The sequence below is a fragment of the Podarcis muralis genome, chromosome 6 (genome assembly GCF_964188315.1).
Source record: "Podarcis muralis chromosome 6, rPodMur119.hap1.1, whole genome shotgun sequence".
NCBI lineage: Eukaryota > Metazoa > Chordata > Lepidosauria > Squamata > Lacertidae > Podarcis > Podarcis muralis.
The window spans coordinates 28,209,598-28,234,696 of record NC_135660.1 but is presented as its reverse complement, the minus strand read 5'-3'; the positions used below and the strand labels follow the sequence as shown (position 1 = coordinate 28,234,696).

Here is a 25,099-nt window from a genome sequence, read left to right as displayed (position 1 = left end):
TGTATGTGTGTTGAATGACAAACAAGAGGTTATAAATTCAGGCCTATAGTATAGCGAAGTGGAAGATTTAACAAGCAGTCTGGGCCAAGTAGGAAACAATGGGTTGCAGTCAATGTAGCACTTTGTGCAAATGGAACAACTTCCACTGCGCAATAGTCAAGTTCCACTGAACTCAATAGGATTTGCTTATAGGTAGACATGCAGAGGATTGCACTGTTCATCATGAACATGAAAGAGCGATCACTTTGTAAAATGGGTTTGTTAGAAAATTGCTTTGCAACTTTGGGGCTGTATCTGGCGGTCTCTTCCAGTTAGAATAAGGGCTCTTGCAGTGTCAGGAGCAAGCCAGCAGTAAATCACACCGTTGCAATTGGAGTTAACTCTTTATTAGCAAAAACATGATCAGCACAGGAGTGTCAGGCCTAATGAGCACAGCAACTCATCTCCGCTAGGTCTTGCCCCCATGAACCAGTTGCTGAGACTGAAGGTTCCTCTGCCCTCTTAATACCTCTTCTTGTTCTGGGAGACCAGAGGGAAGGGGAGCTTGTCAGAACAGGAGGGGGGGTGGACACCCATGCCTCTTCACCAGCCTGACTCATCTCTGCCTCTTGACCTTCCTCACTGCACTTTCCTACTTCAGCTCCTGCCTCCGATTCTGGACTTCTCTCTGCCACAGCCCTGTTACCTCTTCAGTTTCAGACACCTCCTCCTTTCAGTCTTCTCTCTCTATGTTGTCTCACCATCGTTCCCCTGGCTTTGAGCCTTCTTCCCCTGGGGGTTCCCCAACTGGTTCCTCCCACCATTCCTCTGTGTCCAACCAGTCCATGGCATGTACTGTACTAGCAGACGGATGAATTTTAATGTTGCACAACGGAGGATTCCACTGAAACATTTGTGCTCATTGTGCAACGGATTGCACAAATCTGGTGTGCAACAGTTACCAGAAACCTGCAATCTCTTACACAATAAGGTTCTGCTGCTGTAAAGTATTTTGCCAGTGAAACGAGATTACCACTGAGTGTCTCTAATTTAGCACTATATTAGATACAACTGAGATTCCTGCATTGCAGGGGGTTGGACTAGATGGCCCTTGGGTTCCTTCCGACTCGTAAGATTCTATGAACTTTTAAAATTTAGAAAATGATGCTTTCCCTTCTGTTCTGCTATCATTCCATTTCAGAATTATTTTACAAACTAAGTGTCTCTCATGTTTCTGTCATGTACGTTAGACAAGACAGTACACTCTAAAATTAAAGGATTCGCTGAGAAGAAAGAGGCCTTAGAAATGTGGATCGTTGATTGAAGGAACACACAGCAGCTGTTCAGAAAGCCCAATGGCAATTAATAAAAGAACATGGACATATTATATAAAGCACCATTTCTCAATGTGTCCTCAAGGTCACCTCGATTCCAAAGCATTAGGGAAGAAAGGAAGTATTATGAGAAAGGCTGCAGAGTAATTAAAACCTCAAAAAAATTTGAACACAGGAAGTAATGTTATGCAGCTTATAAAATAAACAAATCTTCAATGGGAAAACAGCAGCACAACAGAAAACTGTTTCTCTTACCTATGAGCCCCATTTTCGGGGCTGCTACTGAGCACTGTTATACGAGAAGAAGTCACTTTCATTAGAAGATGGGCAGCATCAAGATTTCCAAATCCTCTTCTTCAAACCACATGGGTACTGACTGACCCTAATACTTTCAGCTGCAGGTGGTTCTTCACGGTCTAACCTGTGGGCCATGGGCTGTATATGCCCTAGATTTTTTCTCAGGACTCCAAAATATTAAAAATAAATAAAGCTAAACATTTTGCTCCATGTTGGGCAAAAGATTCCTGCATTGCAGGAAGTTGGACTTAGATGACCCTTGTCCCTTCCAATTCCGTGATTGTTAAAAATGATGGCTGCTGCAGTTCTGTCATGTTAAGAGGTTTTTGTGACCCTCTCCAAATGTGTCCTCAAAAACAAAAAGGATGTTAACACCCACTTGAAACAATTCATCCATACTCATGTTGACATATGGACCCCAGGTGGCTGACCATGATCAATGCAGCCCTTGGCTGGAAAAAGGTTTGCCACCCCTGGAGTAATCAAAAGTGGGTAGCCTAGGTGATTTTTATGGATTTGTCCACTTTGATGTTTGAAAGGTGGTACAATGTAAACTACTTATGTTGCTGAATTATACCTTTAGAAGACAAAAAAATACGTCTATATGCAAAACCAGGATGAGAATTCTTCCCTCTGCATGAACAAAGGGTTGCTTTTCCTTAGCTTTTAACATTATCTTAAAATGACCCAGTTCTCAAAACAGGATCACACATTTAGGAACACCAACTCGAGAATCTGGGATTCTTTTGGGGAAAGACCTAAGGAAGGAGAGGTCACAAATTACTAGAACAGTAGCTTAGATAAGTAGAGAAGTGTTGACACTATTTTCATGGTTAATGCTAAGGGACACACAGACAAGGATTATGTATAGAAGCTTAGTTTCAAGTATATTCCACACTGTTCACATGTGTTTGACAAAAAGGGAATGAGGAAATACTAATTGCTGCCACAAACTCAAAGGTCAGAAGCAACAGCTATTTGTTCAGTAAAAATTCATGAATGATTGCAGATACAGAAGTATACCCATACAGGAATGTTTATTTCAGCATAAGAACCCTGCTATCTGATCAGACTAAAAGGTTGGTACAGCCCAACCCTAACTTTCAAAAGTTGGAAAGGAGCAGCGTCTGGAAAACCTGCAAAAAATGGCATCGTGGAAGTTAATTTCCACCCCAGCCAAGATGTATTAATGAAGTTGCATCACATGAAGTAGGGATGATTTTCAGCTGTGGAAGTAGCATGAATCATGCAGCTGTATTATACAGAAAGTGAGATACTGGACACAGTTCAGCTTTTGTATAGAACCAGCTTTTTTAAAAAGTAACAAACCTCGGTTCCTACCACTGCAGCTTCACAGATATGCTTTAAAGTGTACTGTCAAAGTCTGAAACTTCAAAACCAGTGGGGTTGTCAAAATGCTTTCAGTTGGAAGGAGTAGAAAGTTTCTGACGTTGTATCCTTTGGCCATTATTAGCAGCAGCCAAATTTAGCAATGCCAATATAAAGTAGTTTGCATTCAGTTGTGCAAACTTAAGAAAAATGTTCTCATGGGTTTAGCCCTGCTAAATCAGACAAAAGGCCCAATTCTGTTCTCACAGTGGCCAACTGGTATCTGCTATTGCTATTAAACCAGCAGGTCCCAGGGTAGGCTACAATTATTTAAAGCTCAGAAATAAAAAGTCAGATTAATTCACAGGAATAGGGCTGCTCCTGAAAGTGCACATCTCAAGTGTCAAGAGGCCAGGGTGAAGAGATTTGTCTTCATCAGACCAGAAACCTGTATAGTGAAGTTGCATCTGGCAACTTCAGGAAGGGAATTCCACAAGTTGGAGGCTGCTACAGATAATAATAATAATAATTTATTATTTGTACCCCGCCCATCTGGCTGGGTTTCCCCAGCCACTCTAGGCGGCTTCCACAGAAACCAAAAATACACTAAAATATCAGATTAAAAACTTCCCTGAACAGGGCTGCCTTAAGATGTCTTCTGAATGTCAGGTAGTTATTTATTGCTTTGACATCTGATGGGAGGGCGTTCCACAGGGCGGGCGCCACTACCGAGAAGGCCCTCTGCCTGGTTCCCTGTAGCTTTGCTTCTCGCAATGAGGGAACTGCCAGAAGGCCCTCGGCGCTGGACCTCAGCGTCCGGGCAGAACGATGGGGGTGGAGATGCTCCTTCAGGTATACTGGACCGAGGCCGTTTAGGGCTTTAAAGGTCAACACCAGCACTTTGAATTGTGCTCAGAAACATACTGGGAGCCAATGTAGGTCTTTCAAGACCGGTGTTATGTGGTCTCGGCGGCCGCCCCCAGTCACCAGTCTAGCTGCCGCATTCTGGATTAGTTGTAGTTTCCGAGTCACCTTCAAAGGTAGCCCCACGTAGAGCACATTGCAGTAGTCCAAGCGGGAGATTAACTAGAGCATGCACCACTCTGGCGAGACAGTCCGCGGGCAGGTAGGGTCTCAGCCTGCGTACCAGGTGGAGTTGGTAGACAGCTGCCCTGGATACAGAATTGACCTGCACATCCATGGACAGCTGTGAGTCCAAAATGACTCCCAGGCTGTGCACCTGGTCCTTCAGGGGCACAGTTACCCTATTCAGGACCAGGGAGTCCTCCACACCAGCCCGCCCCCTGTCCCCCCAAAACAGTACTTCTGTCTTGTCAGGATTCAACTTCAATCCATTAGCCGCCATCCATCCTCCAACCGCCTCCAGGCACTCACACAGGACCTTCACCGCCTTCACTGGTTCTGATTTGAAAGATAGGTAGAGCTGGGTGTCATCTGCATATTGATGGACACCCAGTCCAAACCCCCTGATGATCTCTCCCAGCGGCTTCATATAGATGTTAAAAAGCATGGGGGAGAGGACGGATAAAGCCCTCTTCCAGGTTGCTGCCCCCAAAATCCTGAGAACAGTAGAACTACCTAGCCCTTCCCTTCCATAATTATCATCATCATTGAATTTCTATACCACCCTTCATCCAAAGATTATGGGGCAGTTTACAATATAACACGAGATGTAGTGATAGGCACTACCAAACTCCATTCTGGGCGCAGATTCAAGACAGACAAAAATTAAGTACTTCTCAACATACATGGACAGTTTCATTGGATGGCTTCCGGTTCTAGTATTACGTGGGAAGAAGACTGTCTTCTTTCAGTACTGTGTATAATTTTATGAATTTCTATCCTATCTACCCTTATTTCCCTTTCCCCCTCCAAACTATAGTCATCTCAAATGTTGCAGGCTATCTGCAAAAGGCAGCTGGTTCTGTACCTTTTGCCCAAAGATACCCTTTGGAGGTAACCATGACCAGAACTGTGCACAATATTTCAAGTGAAGTCACACTAGACTCCTATAAAGGTATAATGGGCAGCTATTATTGGCCATTTTATTTTTGACCTCTCCCAATGTTCCAACATTGTGTTGTCACTTTTACTGAGCTACCCATCACAACCCCAAGATCCCTTTCCTGCTCACTAACTGCCAGCTCAGGCCCCATTTGAGTCTAAAAGTTAGGAATCTGCCACGTTGTACATCATTTTACACTTGCTTCCATTAAATTGAATTTGCCATTATGCTGCCTATTTGTCTAGTTTGGAAATATCCTTTTGGAGCTCTTCATCAGCTATTTTTGTTTTTCTAAATAACTTGGTATTATCATCAAATATTGCTACTCCCTTCTCACCAGATCATTGATGATCAAGTCACAGACCCAATACAAAACATTAGGGGACACAACTTCTTACATTATTCCATTGTGAGAACTGCCCATTCACTGCTTCCTCTTCTTTAACCCAAACTGTGTGTTGCAACATGTTACTGCATCAACTGCAGTGTCGTGCGAATGCTACCCACTCCTCCCAGGGTTGGAAAGGGGCTAGTTTAACCTCTGGTTCTCTAGTAAAACTGAATTACTGTGTCACGAAATGATGCCTGTCTAAAGAGTGTGTCACCAACATGAAGAGTTTGGAAAGCTCTGCTTTCACCAGTTACCAATTCATAAATCTGCTTGATTTGCATGGTAGTTATTGCTAAATTCATTTTGCTTAGGCAGAATTTCAGTTATTTCTTTAGATTACACACAGCTTTGCACAAGAGAACGCTGAAGTAGGAGTCAAGGAATCCATCTTCACTGAACTTCAGTAGTTGCTTTCAAGCACTACAGTTCATCAATTAGTCTAGTTTGAGAGGAGTACTTTATTCCTGGTAACAGTGAAAACCTACAGAAAACTGGTAGTATAGCAACCCATAAAAGACTTTCTATAGCATTACTGATCTCTTAAAAGCGGTTATTGTCAATCCTTTTATTAACTGCAGAGATATGTCATTCAGGACACCAATCAGTGCCCCACATTATGCTCTGGGAAACCAGAGTTTGCAAGCATTTTCTACAAACATCCAGAATGCCAGAGTTAGGCTTCATCACGAGCCATTCTGTTAGATACATGTGTTTGTTGCATTTAATACAATCTTTAGCTGCCACCAGCCCCATATCCAAGTGTACAGACATGCTTTTCTCAAATGGCAGCCCCCCAAGCCGCATGGACTTTCAGGCACTGGATTGCTAGTATAAACTATTTAAATTTAAGAACTACAAGTCAATGAAAGCCAGGTTCTGTAGGGAGACAACATGGGTAAAAAAATATCAATACAGATGATATTTTAATACAAAATATTTTTACATAAGTCAGTCTTTTTAAAATATAGAACCTTAAAAAAAAGAACAAGTTGCTATCAACACACTATAAACACGAGTCTTTTGTGCCAAGTTTTGATAGCGTTATCAGAACAGTTTTTAAATACCAGTCCATACTTTTTAACACTGCCTTTCGGTTTCTACGAAATGCTAGCCATGTTCTGCATGACCAATTGTTATGTCCACTGTGACGCACTTCCATTCAGTTCTAATCTGACAGACTGCTCAGAGTCTTTGCACAAGGATTTCACATTCAGTTTCCCATCACAGTTCAGCGGTGCACAGTATGGCCAGTCCCATTTAATTCAGTGAACATTAACTTAAAAGAGAATGTCAGTTACATGTACTGAAGTACATTGTGTGGTTACAGGTTCTTCGTCTGAAAAGGAAACTTGCTGATGTTTCATAGATATTCTACCCTGATCATCCAACCAAATTAACAGCACTCAAGTGTTTTATTTTGATTTCTCAAAGTTGAATAAAGTAATCTCTGTCAGATTTTCATTTAAGAGATGTACATCTCGGGAATGTTTTGGAATAGTCTTGTTTTTGAACTCATATAAAAATAAAAGAATACCAGATCTTGCAAACTCTTGTTTTAATGGTAAATCATCCATGACAAGGTGGCTAGCTAGCCAAGGAGAATTAAGATGATTTACTTGCATTGGAATAATTTACACAATTGAACTTATGCATACAGTACAGAACTATGAACAAAAAGGTGAAGCAAACTTTATTTATATTCAGGTAAAAACATTAACCTGATGAAGTAAATTATTGCAGATTTGAGAAATCAGCACAGAAAACAATCGGACAGAGCATTGCTTACATGTGTTTTATCTGTGTCAAAAGAAATGCTGAACTGTTTTGATCCACACCAGTGCTGGGGGGCAAGGTGCTAGGGGAGGGCTTAGGGAAGAGGACGTACAGGGGGGAAAAACTTAAATCAAGGGGAAAGGATTGAACAGGGAAGGAAAATACTAATTTGACTTTATAAAAAACTTTACATCAATTCAAAATGCTCTGGCCACACCATAAATATTGGCCAGACCAATCGGTTGTTGAGTTTTTCAACTACACAAGAAAAATCAATTTCATCCTAGCCCACCAGTAAGAGGCTGTTGCCTAAATCACTGTGTGAATGGTTCTAGAGTATTTTCTGGTAAAGATTGTAGCCAATATATCCTACTACTACATTAAACTAAGCTATAAGAAAGATTCTACCTACTTACAAAGGCGGAATTATTGACAATATATTTAATAAAATTAAATTATTTCTTAATTTGAGAAAACATGGACCAGTAAATGCCCATGTCCAAAATGTAACAATTGTTGCGAGTGGAGTACACAGAGAGCCATGTGGATTGCACATCAGACAATACATGAGGGAGGGAGATCAGGGGCAAGTGATGGTACACAGAACTAGTCTACTTAACTAGATGTGCCAATACATGTTTTTCAATTTCTGTACTTATGTACAAAGTTGTCTTTGGGAGGAAAAAACTGCAGACTTGGCTAGATGGATACACACAGCCCAGTATTAAACTGCACAGCAACATTTATTGTTCCAGCCTGAAAAAACATCCCTTTTTAAATTTCACACAGCAAAGCAAGTTAAACTTCACTCATCGATAAATGATAATTTAAAACAAGAACTTGCTAAAGAAACCTTGTCACAACAACTTTAGGGCCTGATCACTTTTAAGTCCATGGGGCCTTTAATGAGTATCAACCTAGTGTCTTTGTTTATAATCTGCAAGCCGTTTTCTACAAGGAGGCGTTACGTTTCCTCGACTCAGATGATACATTTAGAAAAGAATCATGATTCTCTTTTTGCTGTAACAGGCAGACATTGCATTTTTCATTGTGATCAGGAAAGATGGAATGACTGCTGCCCTTCTCTTGCAGCTATCAAGAGTTTTTCACGCATTATCTCAATACTTGAATAGTCTGGCAACTTGAGATAGTTTACACAAGTCATTACTGAGGGTAAGAAGTCATCAGGATTTTCTGTAGACTCAAATGTCTTGCGTACAATTGTAAGTGGAGGATTCAAACTCCGAAAGCCTAAGAAGAAAAAAACAACAACGAAGTTCATGACAGATTGAATATTAAGAAAGTTTAAGAGCATTAAGCTATTGGTCTCAGAAAAAGACTGCATTCTTCATGCTGCTTTCTGTATTACTTAGGTAGATTAACTCAGCCGTGTGAAAACGGAATCCCTCGCCCCTGCAAAATCACCTGCTCACTCACTCTTCTAGCATTAAAAGGCTTATGGGCTCCAATGTGTGAGAAGGTTCTTATGTAGCCTGCCTCTGTAGCACTGCAATGTCAGTTGTGCATGTGGTACGCCTTTGTCTAATATAAAGAATCCTAACTCTGGAAGAGGAATCATGACTGTGGTCTTCATAGCTTTTCTTTCACAGAGCAATTCTGGAAGCTGCACACAGATGGCCTCTAACATTAAAGAGGAAGCAGATGTTTTAACAACAAAAGGACAGGCAGCAACCATGGTGGGGCTCCAACCAAGTTTGCATATGAATCATTTCTGCTCCTCTCCCAGTAGCCAAGAATTTTAGGCTCTAATGAAGCAAATGCCACAATTAGTCATATATCATACTGGTACAGTCATTCCATATGAAGTTCTACCAGTGTGACAAATTGAGTCTTTGCCTAGAGACATTAGCAACTCATCCTAGACAAGTAGAACATAATGTTAACACTCACCTTTTTGTCTATTAGCAAAACACAGGGATGCTCAGCTTTTATTATAGGTTCTTATGCACTGGGCTAAATAAGGCTGCAGCCCAATGCATACTTAATGGGGAGTTAAGTCTTATTGAACTCAGTAGGCTTTGTGTACATGCACAAATTGTCAATGACTTTATTTTGAAGGGAAACCAGTGGCCCCTCTAAATGTTTTTGGACTCCAACTACCATTGGCCCTGGCCAGCACAGCCCACAGACAGAATGGTGGGAGTTTGGAGGTTACAGGTTCCCCATCCCTCTTTTAAATCAAAGCCATTGTATTAGTACACAGTTCAAAAGGATAGACTTCTACTAGCTTATAGCACAACAGAGTTTTTACTTTGGAGGATTCAACATAGTAAATATGGTTTTCAACATATGAATATAGCTATTGAATTTGCACTTGCTTTTAGCCAATATTATAAAAACACTCACCTCCTACTGGCAGTCTAGGGCTACCAGTCACAAACTGGAGAAATAATCTTTGCTGCTCACTATCAAAACTACTGAGAATTTCAAACAGGAACTTCACAGCACGACTAGAATTTAAAAAAAAGGGGGGGAATAGAGATTGTTAAACAGAACATCCACTGACGAATCAATAAGTGGCTATCTTAATAAAGCTACAACACAAAAAGCTGCTTGAGACATTCCACACATTAGATCACTGCCAACTAGCAACAAATTATATTACTTTGTGATTACCTGTCATGTGTATAACCATGATCTGGTCTGCAACATTCCATCAATGTCTTTGCATCCCAAGTATCTGTTTTGCTACCACACAGAAGCTGATCCAGCTATAACATAGAATGCCAGAGTGGAACCGAGGGGGGGGGGGGGGAGAGAGAGAGAGAGAGAGAGAGAGAGAGAGAGAAGAGAACATAAATTTGTTGTTGAATTATCACATGATTAATACAATTCCCTGCACACAGGCTAAAAGTATTACCACCTAACCAAACTTCAGAGATGAAGCTTCATGCCAACTCTGATTCTCTAACTCAGAATACAAATTTTTGAAGGTGTCCTTCCTCTCCACTCCTCTCAGTTCTTCCAAAACTTAAAATCAACTTTGTTTCAAACACAGTAATCTAAGCCAGATCTCTTTGGATAATTATTGAATTTTTAATATAAAATACTCAGGACCAAACTATGATATATAGAATTAAGTATTTTGTGAGAGTTACAGTCCCTTTATGTACTTGTTTTCTACATACATTTGAATATTTAAGTACAACATGCTAGAAGAGTTAGAAATGATTTGAATTTCATGACTACCACAGTAAGCCTGGAAACAGTATACAGTCGTACCTTGGTTTTTGAACAGCTTAGTTTTTGAACATTTGGGTCCTGAACACCACAAACCCAGAAGTGACTGTTCCGGTTTGTGAACTATTTTTGGAAGCTGAACGTCCAATGGGGCTTCAGTGGCTTCTGATTGGCTGCAGGAGCTTCCTGCAGCCAATCAGAAGCAGAGCTTTGGTTTCCGAACGTTTTGGAAGTTGAACAGACATCCGGAACGGATTCCATTCAAATTCAAAGGTACGACTGTATTTATGAGGGTGCTGAAAAATTTGTATCAAGAGACTCCTGGACCCTCCTACAGAACTCCAGCTCCTCACATAAGGTAAAGGGACCCCTGATCATTAGGTCCAGTCGTGACTGACTCTGGGGTTGCGGCGCTCGTCTCGCTTTATTGGCCGAGGGAGCCGACATGCACACCATCAAAAGCTGAGCAAGCAGGTCAGATGAACCAAGTTATTGCACCTGGCATAAGGGTACTAACCTCCTCGGGATAGAAGTACTGAAGGTGACTGAGAGGGAAGACCGATTCAAATCCATCTCTGAAGGAATCAAATTGTCTGGAAACACCTTCATTTAGTGCCCAGAAGATAACCAGCTGCAAAAACACACACAGAGAAACACATAACTGTAAAATTACAGCAATTTTAAATAATGCATTATTATTAAGAAAGATGATGATCCGGGGAGAAGAAACTAAAGTACAGCCGTGTACCTAAACTGTAGAAAAAGAAAGCAAGGTTGAGAACTGTCCTTCAAGTCAACAACACCCTTTATTTTCCAGTTACTGAAAATAGTAAAGTAAGAGGCCAGCAACGTTTTCAGGACTGGCTAGTCACCAAGAGAGCAAAGCTGGTCTAGTGAAGAACAACAACAATAATAATTCTAATTGTGGCTAAGTTGGTACATTCGTCTAACTGGGTGTAAAATTAAAATTAAGCTGGTACTAGAGAGCTAGATAGACACTTCAACTATAGATAGCTCTCTCGAAAAATGTATTAACTCACTGTACTAACACACATATATACGCAGTTACTAGTTAGGGAAAAACTGCTAATTATTTGGTCTGCATTTACACTGTTCAAATAGTCACATCTCTTGGGGAGCCCTTTGGTTACTAACTTCAACACAATGTGACTCAATACCTTAGGGTAATGCATATAGACCAGTCATTGTTGTTTGCAGTTAATACTCTAGTAAAAAAAGGGGGGGGGGGGAGAGAAGACTTCTGGACCCAGCAGACCCTTCCAACATTCTTGTTACTTACTCTGAGATATTCTTCTAAATTGTGGATGGTGACAGGTATATCTTTCCCTCCTTTTTTCAGCTCTATGTTTGGAAAGCCTGGGAGGGTGAAGTCCAACCCTAGATCTTCTACTGAGCAGCCATTCATGGTCAGTGTTTCCAACGCATACTGTAGACTTTCTTTGGTCTAAAGATAAAATGTAAGTGACAACTTAGAAATTTTATGTATAGCCTTCTATAGTGTAATATTCATAGTGGCTAACATTCATTTAACTCCACATGATCGTGGAAGCCAGCAGAAGGGCTCCTGCTGGCACAACAGACCCTTCCTCCCCATTGCATGCCCCTGCATCTCCCTGAAATCTGCTGGGGGAGGGGTGTCAGAGTAACCCCCAGAACAGTGCATGGGGGAAGGATAGGGGGGAGAATTTCATCAAGTAAGAAAAAAAGGTGTGTTCTGATGGAAGGATTGGATAAGCACAACACTGAGTTGTTTGCACTTTTATTAAAAGTTGTTTACATGGTAACAGCAGGCCCAAGTGCTTCAACACAATGTAAAGTAAAAATCCAAGAAAATAAGATGCCATTAACATTCAACTTCTTGAAGCTACAAACATGAGTCTGACCAGTGGAAGACAGGAGTGCCTGGTGTGCTCTGGTCCATGGGGTCACGAAGAGTCGGAAACGACTAAACGACTAAACAACAACAACATTCAACTTAGCCTTAGCTATGCATATAGGTCACAAGATTACCAGGAAACTCACCAACAGCATTCACAGAATATAAGTATGGCCAAGTACAACAATAAAACATGCTGCACCCTTGTGCAATGTCCAAGACATTAAAGCTTGGGAACTGTGGTTTGTTAAAACCATGTTTTTCAAGTAGAGTTTAAACTCTGCTTGTTCTCAACCAGTTCCTGTGGTCAGATGTCAGAAGTAACTATGGCTGGATATTTGAAAGCACTCTTTTCATTACTTGAAAGCACTTCATTGCTTTTAAATATTCACACAAAAGAGAGGGGTGAGGCATGAATCCAAGATTTGTGCAGGCATGTTTATGTAAAACACTGATTGTGTTGGATAAAATGTTAAATGCTAAACCACAATGTGATCTTATGAAAGCAAGCTGCAGAGAGCCTCAGGTTTACATACTCTCTGCTGCAGCCACAAGGAGAAGCTTGGAAATGTCATCCAAACCCTGAACACGCTGTGGTTAATCTTAACTATGGTTAGCTGAAACAAGTCAACTTCAAATGATAGTTGAATCAAACCAGCTTCATAAGTTAACTGTAGTTTAGATTAACCAAGTTACAATTTTGAATATAGAAGTAAACTATGGAAATACAGTACGAAAATCACTTCTTGCCAGTCTGCAATCTGTCTACCACTTAAGACATGGCCAAGGCATCCATCAAATGGACTATTATTTGCCACACTTCTAGCTACCAAGTAAGAAAGATAGATGGATAAATTTGGCATCTTCTGTTCTATAATTGCACCTACCTGCGATTTATCCTGTTCAAGTCTTTTCTTTTGCCGCACAATTTCTTCAAGATGGTATACTGATCTGGCTACTACAGGATCAATGTTAAACAAGTCATGAGATGTTAGCGACGTCTCCTGTCGCAGCATCCATTTGTAAAAAGGAAGGCCAAGGGGAAGGTCCACCTAGAAGGAAAAAACAGTTTCACTTTATCTGAAAACAAAACTTAAAGGGACGTGTAAACCTCTACGTACCCGCACGCCACCAAGCAACAACTGAAAAAGGCTAAATTGCAATTGCCTGCTATTAATCTAGTAAATGCCATTTGTATAAATGCCATGGATGATGTTTAAGTATTAAGTTTCCAATTACTCTATTACTGCACTACTTAACATACTTAAGCTGAAGACTACTTTAATGCACAAGAGAGCCATTGCTGTATGTAGCTAATCATTTGGGGATCATTAATATGTATTAGCCATCTAAATTCAGAAGCTGCTACTTCCAACAGTATGCTTTTCATAACTAGAACCTTGAAGCCAGGCTTTTAGAATTGCAATTTCAGCTTGAAGGCTATATTGTATAGCAGAGGCTACTTTAAATTTAAAACCAGTTCCACTCTTACCAATCTAAAATCCATGATTGCTTTTGCCATCAGTTTTCCCAGAAAACGGAACTTCATTTTAACTTTAGCAATATGAGCAGGTTTAGCTGTTCTGCCAAAGGGAAGTGCAAACAGACCTTGAAGATTATGAATATATTTGGTCCCTTCTTGGCTTCCTGTTTAAAGACACACAAACAGTAGAATTATACACAAGTCAAAGTTATAAGTTGGCTCAAACTAATGGTCTAGTTTTAAAACACTAACTCAAGCAGATGAACTGCATTTAGATATACAGTCAGCTTGCAACATAGGGTTACAACAGCAAATGCATTATCTTGCTCCAAAATAGAGCAAAAGGTTAGTAGTATGTCAAAGCAAGTATAATCCACGGACAATATTTACGTTTCTGTTAAAGGACTGTTTATGGAGCTCCTTTCAATACTTTAAAGCTCCACATAAAGGATACAATTTTATCCCCTGCAACAATGCAGTATAAGCTGTGAAAATCCCACCCTCTGAAAATATCAAGATGATCATTATAGTTACCTTTAGGATTAGCAAGAGTAACTTCTTCACCCCTCCACAAGCCCAAGTCTGCTCTCTGTAGTTCCTGAGATACAAGTGCATAAAACTCCAGTGTGGGTCCAAGACCAGTGCCAACCTTTTGAGAAAAGAATAGAAATTTAGAGATGTCTGTAAAAAGTCCAAACATGTTTTCTGCAACAAGAAATGCTAATTGCAGGAATGAAGGTAGAGGAGGAATTGTTGGCAGAAATGTGCAATAAAGGTAAAGGTAAAGGTACCCCTGCCCGTACGGGCCAGTCTTGCCAGACTCTAGGGTTGTGCGCCCATCTCACTCAAGAGGCCGGGGGCCAGCGCTGTCCGGAGACACTTCCGGGTCACGTGGCCAGCTTGACATCGCTGCTCTGGTGAGCCAGAGCCGCACACGGAAACGCCGTTTACCTTCCCGCTAGTAAGCGGTCCCTATTTATCTACTTGCACCCAGGAGTGCTTTTGAACTGCTAGGTTGGCAGGCGCTGGGACCGAGCAACGGGAGCGCACCCCGCCGCGGGGATTCGAACCGCCGACCTTTCGATCGGCAAGCCCTAGGCGCTGAGGCTTTTACCCACAGCGCCACCCGTGTCCCGAAATGTGCAATAGAAGCGGCTTAATTATGTTAAACTCAGGGGTTTTTTAGACAAATTGTTTAATTCAGAACTTAAAACATTTGCATATTGATATTGCTGCAGGGGACTCTTGATTGATGCTTTGAAAGATGGAGCAGGGATAGAAAATAGTTGTGTAAGCAGTGTACTGGAAAAAGCACCATTGTATTACAACTGGACACTTGATTTTGGTTTCAGAGTTGCATGCTACAACTATAGTATGAGAGTACCAAGACAGTGCTGGGATTTTGATTTGCTTCAAAAGAATGAAGGGCAAACTGCAAGCAATCCTTTCAGAAATATTTTGGCACCATATTCTATCTTATCAGAGGGCATCAGTCCTATTGGTAGACAGAAAACCTCATGCTTGTAACACTCTGAACAGAACCCTTTAACGGTTTGGTGAGCCTTTCCACGCAAGCCATATAACTCTAAACCAAACAAATAAGCCACAATTTGTTCCTCCAAAGCTTGGCTTGCTTTTTAGCTGGACAAACATCTGAGGTGGCCTAATAAAATGTTGAGCTCACATGTTACACCAAACCATAATTAAAACCATAATTAAAACAAGCTATGGTTCAACAACCTGAACAAAAATGTGACTCTAAGACCCCTGATTACCAAACTTGCACCGCAAGGGATTGGACCAGATGACCTTCAGGGTCTCTTTCAACCCTACAATTCTATGGCACCATCTTCAGGCCGAACTGCAGCAAAAACCAGGTTGAGGAAATGATCTGCAGCATGTGTCAGACCCACAGTGTACTGAGACAGCCCCATAGTTGTCAAGGTGGCTATGCTGTTGTGAGCTTGCCATACTAACAGAAAGCAAAATATGATCTGTTAGCTGATTTCAGATGTTCAGAAAAACCACGGCAAGCTAGGCAAACCATGACTTAGACTGATGTGCCAACAGGATCACTCTAGACTACTGAACTTCCTTGTAACTGGAAAATAAACGATTACCCATGCATGTGGGGACAGGCAGCTATAGTCATTACTTACTTCATTCTCATACTGGATTTCCAACATTGCTCTTGAACTGCCCAGATCCTGCATCACCGATTCAGCTTGTTTCAACAGTTCCTCTCTGTTCACAGTGCGCTGTATGTCAACGAAAGGCAGGTATTATTTTTAGTCTTCACAAGCCAATTGTAGTATTGAAAGCAAAGATAACAGATAACAGCCCGAGTCAAAATGCCCTCTAAATTATATATTTAGAGGCCATTTTATGTAGTGTAGTACTTGCATTGGATACTGAAGTACTTCCCTAAAACTAGTAAAAATCCAATTTTCATTGCATTAATTACAGGAAGCCTTGATTTTGCATTAAATTGTGTTCTTCCGTTGATGGAAGACTTTTTGATCCAGGGGAGAGAGGTGTGTAGGGTTTTTCTCTCTCATTTGTTTGTGTCTTTGTATTTCTTTGTTGTTATATATTAATTTCATTTCTATACTACTTTATATTTTTAAAGGGGGGGGAATCTCAAAGCAGTTTACAGCCTACATTAAAACATCAAAGAAATCAATCCAGAATGTCAAATATAAAGTATAAATTAAAACCAACATAATCAACAGGAAACTAAAATGTTATCTTAAAGATTTCAAAATAAAACATTATAAAAGGAGATCAAGTACAGGATGCACATTTAACAAAAAAGGTTATCTTAAACATTTCAAAAGGAAACATTATGGAAGGAAGCCCAATATACAATGCACATTTAAAGCTGCCAATTCTGCCAATAGTCGTTTGTGGTGAGCGGCGGCTGCAGAAGCTCAGGCTTAATGATCTGGGTCTGCACTAAGAGACAACTCAAATGCAGTCCTCTGACCACCACTGCCTCCCACATTGCTTCAAAGGGTCCTAGAGCGTATTTGGGGAGGGGATGCTACAGAGGGAATGGGAAATCAGTAAAAAAATCCCACTCCCATCGTCATTGTCCTCACCTGACCAATTACACATTCAGCCCACTCACAAACCACCAAACTTCTCAACAGTAAAACAAACCCACAAGAGCCCAAGCAAGACATAAGCTCTCTTCAAGCAAGGCAGCAAAATGAACTATCACTCCAAGGGAAGGGTGAGTCAAAGATTCCTTTGGAAAGCTGGCGTTTTCCTGCCTTCTGGCAACAGGACTGCTTGTTGTTGTCCTAGTGCCCACTTGCCCAAGCCAAATGCACCCTCCATAACTATTCTGCTGTATTTGATATTGGATCTCCCCACACCTTGCATTTGCAATTGTATTTGAAGAAAAAAAATAATCATTATTGAAGCAAGAATTCATTTCATGTTACAGATCAGAGGATTTAGGTGTTCTAGAATACGTAAAAATTAGTAAGTGAGAATCATTTATAAACCATGACAACGATCATATTTATTGCCTCACAGTAGCTTTGAAAAGGCCTCACTGTGATCATTTGGAAGAACTGCAGACTCCCCCAACTTCTTCCTATAACTAATGTAATTCAGTTATAGAAAAGTAGCTTATTCTAAACCTCTGAGGGGTTCAATGAGGTCATTTCTTTCCTGTCATGCCCCCACCCACAATGATAAAGTTACCTTCTTCCTGTCTAGTCGTGGTGCCACTCTGCTATCCTGAGAATCGGACTGGTTGATTTCTGGATTGGTGTCCAGCAGTCTCTGCATGGCTCGATCTCGGTCAAAGGCAGTTACATAAAATAGCATTTGCCGTGTGTCAAACGGAAAGAAAAAAGGACTGTAAAAAGAGAGATGAGTTTTACACTGCAACTTTATTATTTGGAAGTTAAGCAAGGCTACATATGACAACAGTTGAAAATGTTTTATTTAAAACAGTTCATTTATTTAAAAATATTTATCTCTATATATAAATTCAAGGCAGCTTACAATACCAATGAAAACAATGCATTATTTTTATAAAAAAATCCTTGCAAAAAAGCCTACAAAAAAGACTGGCTTGATAACAAATTATGTTTCCATGCTGGATGCAGAGGAAGCCTCTTAAGAGAAAAAAAAAAGACCTGCCATGTGGGCAGTACCTGGACCTTGTTAACATTCTTTACTTAGTCCTTGAAGTTTGTGAATATTATTTTTGGAACAAAGAAAAAGGCCTTAAATTTGGTTTCAACTAAGCCTTCCTCAAGCTTGAATAAACCATTGCACAGGGAAACAGCATATGGCAACCTGACTCCACTTGAGAAATTTAGATATCATGAAATATATATTCATGTTTAAAACTTGATGCCTCTTCTTAAAAGTCACCTATCCTGTTTAAATGGTTTTGTTGCAGGCCTATAAACTTCTGAATTCCTCCTGACCTGCTCAATATGAAATTTCAAAGTTCTGCATCATCTCCCTCACTCCTTCATTCCTTTATAAAAATTCTAGTGTTGGGAAGAGTCTGCTCAAAATCTCCACAGTACAATAATGGTTTATAGTCAAATTCCATACCATGATTTCCCAAGCTCTGTCAGCCATGTTGGTATGTTTCCTGTCATTATCACCAAAGGATCTTGAAGTTGTCTGTTTGCCTTTGCAGTGAGTTTACTGTTGATAAATTCTGATGTTGGAATAATCTCTTTACAGCTTGCATTCTACAATATCAAAAAGAAAGTTGCTTCTGTTTAGAAAAACCCGTTCACTACCAAGACTGTTCATTTTTACAAAACACGGGAACGCAGTGACTGTGCCTTTAGCCTAACATGGGCTCCCTGCAAACCACATCTTGCAAGTCAGAAACTAGTCAAATGAACACATGCTCCTTCACTTTCTCCTCAACTTTGGATCACATTTCCCCGCTTTTCAGCATTAACCATGATGCACCATGTAATCTGGTGTTGCCACATACCATGGCCAACCCAAACAATGGTTTCTGCTAAAGCCAGGAACTGAAACTATGGCTTGACGTGTGTTTGCACACTAGGGTTACAAGAGAGGCACAGCTTGCTTTGTACTATTTTGGAGGCAGATGACATTAACAGGACTATTGCTGGCTGTGTGGTGGGTGGTAGTTTTAGCCTTGTGAGCCCTTTTCTGCTGAAGTTGAACCTGGAGAATTGCAGTCTGCTGGAGAAGCCAGAATGCTTGGCCAGCTTGCCTCACCTATGAAGAGCAGTAACTTTATTTATTTTATTTATATAAACAATTCATATACTGCTTACTACAAGAGTCTCAAAGTTGTTTACAAAGATAAAATACAGTCAGAAGTTCCTAAGCAGACAAATCTAACCAAAGATCAGACAAAAATCAAACACAACAGCAACAAGTGTACTCACATCATACAGGTAATACCAATAACGACTGATAGCATGTAAAACTCTCAGAAGAATAACAACATCTAATGAAGGATCTTCAAAAGTTATATTTTCAGGTGGCGAAGATATAAGATAAACTTCCAAAGGATTTGAGACCAAAGGACATACCCCATCTGAAAAAGGGACAGATTCTATTAATCAGTGGAGAAAGGTTTTCATATATTTTTACTTTCTTTATGTAATAGTCAGCAACAGGATCTTAATTAAACTGTGCTTCAAATTTAACATTATGCAACCTTCCCTCTATGCTTGCAGGTGATCCAAATGCTTACCATGCCACAATTCATCATGCTTCTTTGCATTTCTAGGGGATGTTTTCGTAGGAGCAGTTTGTGCCCTTCCTCTTTTACCACCAACACAGTCTTTATTACTATCATCATCTTCTCGCACTGGCTTGTACCTAAAAAGAAGCATTATGTTATTGACTACCTGACCCGATAATGAAATCTACAGGAACAGTAATTTCCTGTGTGAAAAGAGCATGCCAATCCAATACTATATACCTATAAAATTAGAATTATTAAAAGTCTGTCTTCTAGTGCCAGACTGAGAACCAATCTACTCATTACACAAGAGATTCATAATTGCTCTCCCAATATTTCCCCACATGGAAGTGCAACTATGAAGGACTGTCAATTTATTTGGAGCAGCAGCAGAAGGGTTAACCACATCCCCTTCAAAACTGCTCCAAGCCCTGTGGAAGTGGAGTATAAGTTCCTATATTCTCCATTGCCATGGGTGACCAGCAGCGGGAGATAACAATTTTCATCAGCAAGCTGGCAAAGCGGGGAATGGGCAGGGCAGCTACCAGGCCATAACAGGTACAATTAATAAAACAACAACAACCTGAAGATCAATCGCAGATCTCCTAAATATTGGGCTGCTTCACACTTACCAGTAAATCATTGAGTGCTATGTGGACAAGCCTCAGAGCGCATGAGCAATACTCACATACTCCCCACTCCTCCTCCTACACATAAGGATGGCAACTTTTGCAAATACTGCTTTCCAATTCAAAATAATCCTGGTTTAGCATTACATACAAACCAGGAATCCTGGTTTAAAATAGTGGTTAATTAAAAATGGGTTATAATCTGGTTTATGTTGGTCTTCTTAGTAGTTAGCCTTTGTCTGAAACTAGGCATTCTGGTTTGTACCCAAAATATTCTTTTAAACTTGAAGTAAACTCAGAAGAAGGCCTCGTCTGCATAGTGCTAAACCATGGGTTAGCATTATATGCAAACCATTGCTAAGTAAGTCTGGTTCACGCAATACTTTGGGCCTTGGGATTTTACCTCCCCTGCTCCCCTACACCTATGGAGAAAAACAGGGAGATCCTATATTTCCTTGAATACAAGCACTCTGCAACCAGATATCAGCACATGTAAAAAGAAAAAGAAAAATAGAGATGGCAATAATGGAACCTTTTTGGAATCTGCTGCTTGAACAGGATGTTTTACTTTACTTCACAGTAAAGCAATCCAGATTAATTTGTGCTGTCCATAATCTTACTGTCCTAACAGATTCTTACTTCATATTAATATAATGAAGAGTGAAAATGATATTTTACACAATTATTCAATAAGTTTAACACATGCGGGCTACAAACACAAATCTGCATCTGTAACTCAGTGACAACAGTGACTGTTCCCCTTCTTCTGATTGACTTACCAAATGGTATGAGTCTTTGTCCATATGCCAGCTCTTCCTAAAGGGTTGCTTTCATCATCTGTTGATTCCCTTTCCTCTTCAGCTTGCAAACTGAACTGTCTAACTGCTTGATACACTGTCATGTTATATGGCAGGAGATGATCTCCAATGTAGAACTGAAGCCTGTGCCTCACATTCCCTGAATTTAAGAACTGAGCAGCCTATGTGAAGGAAAGGATAGAAGTTAAAAATCAACCTTCCAGCTGTGAACAACGGAAATCAAAACTGAACAAAGCCTTACCAGAGATTCATCTATTTCCTCATCTGATCCATCATCATCACTATCTTCATCATCTTCTCTCACTCTGCCATAACCTAAAAACGGACAACAGCAGTGCAACTTGTAAAGTGTTTTATAGAGGCTGCAAGAAACACCTCTCATACTATTCTATTTCCAGACGCAAATAAGTCACTATCTAAGAAACTTTAAAAATGGATCACAACAGTACAGCTTGCCAATACAGTGGTACCTCAGATTAAGTACTTAATTCGTTCCAGAAGTCCGTACTTAACCTGAAACTGTTCTTAACCTGAAGCACCGCTTTAGCTAATGGGGCCTCCTGCTGCTGCCGCGCCTCCGGAGCACGATTTCTGTTCTCATCCTGAAGCAAAGTACTTAACCCAAGGTAATATTTCTGGGTTAGCAGAGTCTGTAACCTGAAGCGTATGTAACCTGAGGTACCACTGTATGCAGCTTTAGTAGCAACCTATGTGCAGAACTGCAGAGTAACCAGACCTCTGCACTGAGGACATAAACTATGGAATTTGCTACCACAAGACGCAATGGTCACCAACTCTGATAGTTTTAAAAGGGGATTAGAAGAATACATGGATAATTAGACTGGCAATAGCTTAGTCATGATGGCAGCACACTACCTCTAGCATCAGAGGCACAATTCCTATGGACACCAGTAGCAGGTGAACAATTGAGGAAGAGAACTATTGCTCTCATTCCTGTTTGTGGGATTCCCAAAAGACATCTTGCTGGTTGCTGTGGAGTAGACTTGAGATGTGAACTAGATTAGACTGGGCTAGATTAGAGAAGTGAAGACCCCCCCCTCTTTTATTCAAATAGAATTTGTTTTTTGAAAACACTATCAAAGAACTTTGAGGAAAAATATACAGAAAGTTCCATTGCTGCTTGGTCTGCTAGTGACCTTTGGCTTAGTTTGGAGATACGAGAAACAATCTACTGTCCTTTTGACCCAGCACCTCAAACAACAAAGATACCCTGCTTCAAAATTGACAATAATTATGATTGTTATGTAGCTCTATAAACTAGGGTAAAAGTCCACTTTTGAACAATCCACACCTATGTGCCATCTGTTTCTCCCTATTCTTGCCCCAGGGGAAATAACATAGATGTCTAGCATTTGTGGAAACATGTTTGAGCAGCCCATGGTGACGGAGAGTGAAGCCTTTTGTTATTAGCTCTCCAAAATACTATCTTGTAAAGATCTCTCACTAGCAACAATAGTTTTTAGCTAGTGGTATGAAACTTTTAACATGTGGGATCTTGAAGTTTTCCCAGGTTTTTGGTGATACCTGCTATTTACATACAAGCAAACACAGCAATTCTGATGCAACAAGTGATAAAGTGAACCAGAGAGACCATTTGGGCTGGGCAGATTGCTTTCTTGAATACACCGGGGGGGGGGGGGGAGCATTTTAATTGGAGATTGACAGGCAGTCTCAATCAACCTGAAAATCTATACAATGATTATTGAACTATAATCAGGCAATAAAAATGTTCAGATTTTACTGTCAATTTACAACTTCATAAATTTGCAAGCTGTACAATGAGACCCTTTATGACACACACACCGCAATAACTGACACACAAGGCAACCACCATACTTTTACAGTGTATCATAAGGAAAAGAGGTACCTCTAACTACAAGATATCTTTCAATGGCTTGTACCAACGCCAGGGGATCTATCTTCACAGGTCCACCTTTCCACTGTTTCACATTAGCACAGTCTGGATGTCTTTGCAACTGGCATTTTAACTGATGGGTGTTGAAAAATTTTAAAGCTTGCGATCCTCTGTTAAGAGAAAAACTCAAGATAATTTATGAAAAACGTTGCTACAGTTATTCTATTTTCACTTGTGGACATTTAATACATTACAGCAATTGAAATAGTTTCTGGCTTTGGTTTTACAATTAAATTATTAAAACTGCATGCATTTTAATTTGCCATCACCTAATGTCATAGACTGAAACCTGATCAAAACTATTACAGAATATGTGCCTCAGGCCAGTTTAAGCTGAGCAAGGTGACAATCCTATGCACACTTACCTGGGATAAGCCCAACTGAACACAGTGGGACTTACTTCTGAGTAAACATGCAGAGGATTGCACTTCAGGTGTTGATAAGAAAACAGTAACTAGATATTGGACTGCTATTTCAGTGTATCTTGCTGCTTTAGGTGTTCATGTATATCAATTTGTAAGAGATTTAGATTCGTTTTTGTTTGCTTGTTCAGGTTATAGAACAGTTCTAGTTCTGCAATTATTATATTCACAAAATTTTCTGTCACTATAGTGTGGAATCAGTCATCAAATATCTCCCAGTTCAACAAATCCAATGAAAAACAGAAAAAAACAGGGTGATATCCAGCTAAGTCATACTCAGAACAGACCTACGGAAATCAATTTACTTGTCTACTAATTTCAGTGGGTATTATACTAACAATGGATATCACCCATAGGATCTAACATTTTAATGAAACCGACCCACAAACTTATTTAAAAATTAGCAGTTCCTGTAGTTATTGCTGTACATTTCTTACTTGCTAAACTACTGATAAAAACAGAAATGCATACAATAGCAAATATTACAACCACACATGCACACACAAAAAGTGTTGGCTGTATTGCTTAGACTAAAAATACTTAATTCGTTTAAGACACGGACAGCAAAAGGTTATAAGGAACAAAAAGACACACTTGCTTGACTTACACATGGATTTGGAATACGGCTTCAACTATTCTCTCATTCTAGAGTTTTGGTCAAATATCTGAAAGAGGTACTTCAATGTGTTTTCCTTATATCCAATATGGAATTTCATAAATCAGCTGAGCAAAAAGACTCATTTGGAAAACCAACCGAGCAAAGTGCTCATCTTGAAACCAGAAAAATCTTGAGTCTCTAACTACTTCTAAATCTGAACTACCTATTCACCAAGTATCCAATAGGAAAACTGTTTCAATTATAGCTTTTGAATGGTATGTAGAGAGCAATGAATTTAGCCATAGTATTCTGCTAAAATTGATTAATATAGTTTTGGTCTTACTAGTTGTATGCCATGTCCCCACTACCACTATTCAACAAAGATGTAAGTCATACTCTTCCCTTCTAGTTCCAAACAACATTTGGAAGCTGGAATTTTATATTAAAATGTTAAGTAAGAGCAACCTTTATCAAAGTTCATTAAAGATGCTTATGCTAATGATGTTGAAGCTGTAAATATGGTTTTTAGGAGTTTGAAAATACTTACTCATTATTTTGAATTTAGCACTATCATTAGAAGCAAAGCACTGTTTTTTCTATAGGTTTTTGAGCTGCTATGACCATAAATGGTAAAATGGACAGCAAACACAACACAATGGGCCACATAGCCATGCAGAATTCATGATTCCAGGAACATTCTGGAAATGCGACACGTTTACCTGAGAATTAATCCTTACCTGCTCCCTGTTCCATTTCCGCTTGGAAAGTCATGGACTTTAACTGGAAATTGCTCCATCTGACTAAGACAGTTGTTCATTTTGTGGACCAAAGCCAACAAAGGTGCATTTTCTAATGGCTCTAATCTTCCAAGGGGTTCTTCTCCAGGAAGCTGAAATTTAAGTTTTGCTTAATTATCTAATTTTTAAAATAGTTTTTGCCAAGTGGTCACTGAGTAACTCTATGACCAAATACTGACAAAGCAGGCAGGCACAGGCAAATGTGAGCTTATATTCCACATGCTATGGGCAACCCAAACCCAATGATTATTATTTCATCAGGAACATAGGCAAGCATTTGACTTCCACAAAACAAAATACGCCTGTTTCTCCAAAACTACGGTTTAACCCAATTAAGAGGAAAAAAGTACACAAAAACACATGGCAGTCATTTTTTGTGTGTGAGATAAAATGTTATCTTCAAAGCATGTTTTAGTCATTTGCCTATCAAGTTCTCTCTGGGGAAAGAGGAAAGCCATATATGGCTACCAGTCAGTTAT

The 25,099-nt window shown here is 40.0% G+C and overlaps 1 protein-coding gene across 4 annotated transcripts in view; it reads right to left on the bottom strand.

The window, feature by feature from the left end:
* Positions 1-6,262: 6,262 nt before the first annotated feature.
* The window catches only part of TRIP12 (thyroid hormone receptor interactor 12), a 71,074-nt gene continuing 52,237 nt past the window's right edge, over positions 6,263-25,099 (bottom strand). For 2 of the 4 annotated variants that reach the window (XM_077929902.1, XM_077929903.1), the window contains exons 26-42: positions 24,561-24,712; positions 22,756-22,928; positions 21,109-21,182; positions 20,829-21,028; positions 19,430-19,557; positions 19,119-19,270; positions 18,295-18,437; positions 17,425-17,581; positions 15,870-15,968; positions 14,245-14,359; positions 13,720-13,874; positions 13,115-13,279; positions 11,631-11,795; positions 10,848-10,961; positions 9,767-9,861; positions 9,497-9,600; positions 6,263-8,380 (exon numbers count right to left, since the gene is read on the bottom strand). In XM_077929902.1, coding sequence (XP_077786028.1) covers positions 8,184-8,380; positions 9,497-9,600; positions 9,767-9,861; positions 10,848-10,961; positions 11,631-11,795; positions 13,115-13,279; positions 13,720-13,874; positions 14,245-14,359; positions 15,870-15,968; positions 17,425-17,581; positions 18,295-18,437; positions 19,119-19,270; positions 19,430-19,557; positions 20,829-21,028; positions 21,109-21,182; positions 22,756-22,928; positions 24,561-24,712 — 2,388 coding nt within the window. In that variant the 3' untranslated portion in view covers positions 6,263-8,183. The remainder of the gene's footprint in view (positions 8,381-9,496; positions 9,601-9,766; positions 9,862-10,847; positions 10,962-11,630; positions 11,796-13,114; positions 13,280-13,719; positions 13,875-14,244; positions 14,360-15,869; positions 15,969-17,424; positions 17,582-18,294; positions 18,438-19,118; positions 19,271-19,429; positions 19,558-20,828; positions 21,029-21,108; positions 21,183-22,755; positions 22,929-24,560; positions 24,713-25,099) is intronic. The other 2 variants (XM_028731158.2, XM_077929904.1) reach the window with 1 other exon arrangement.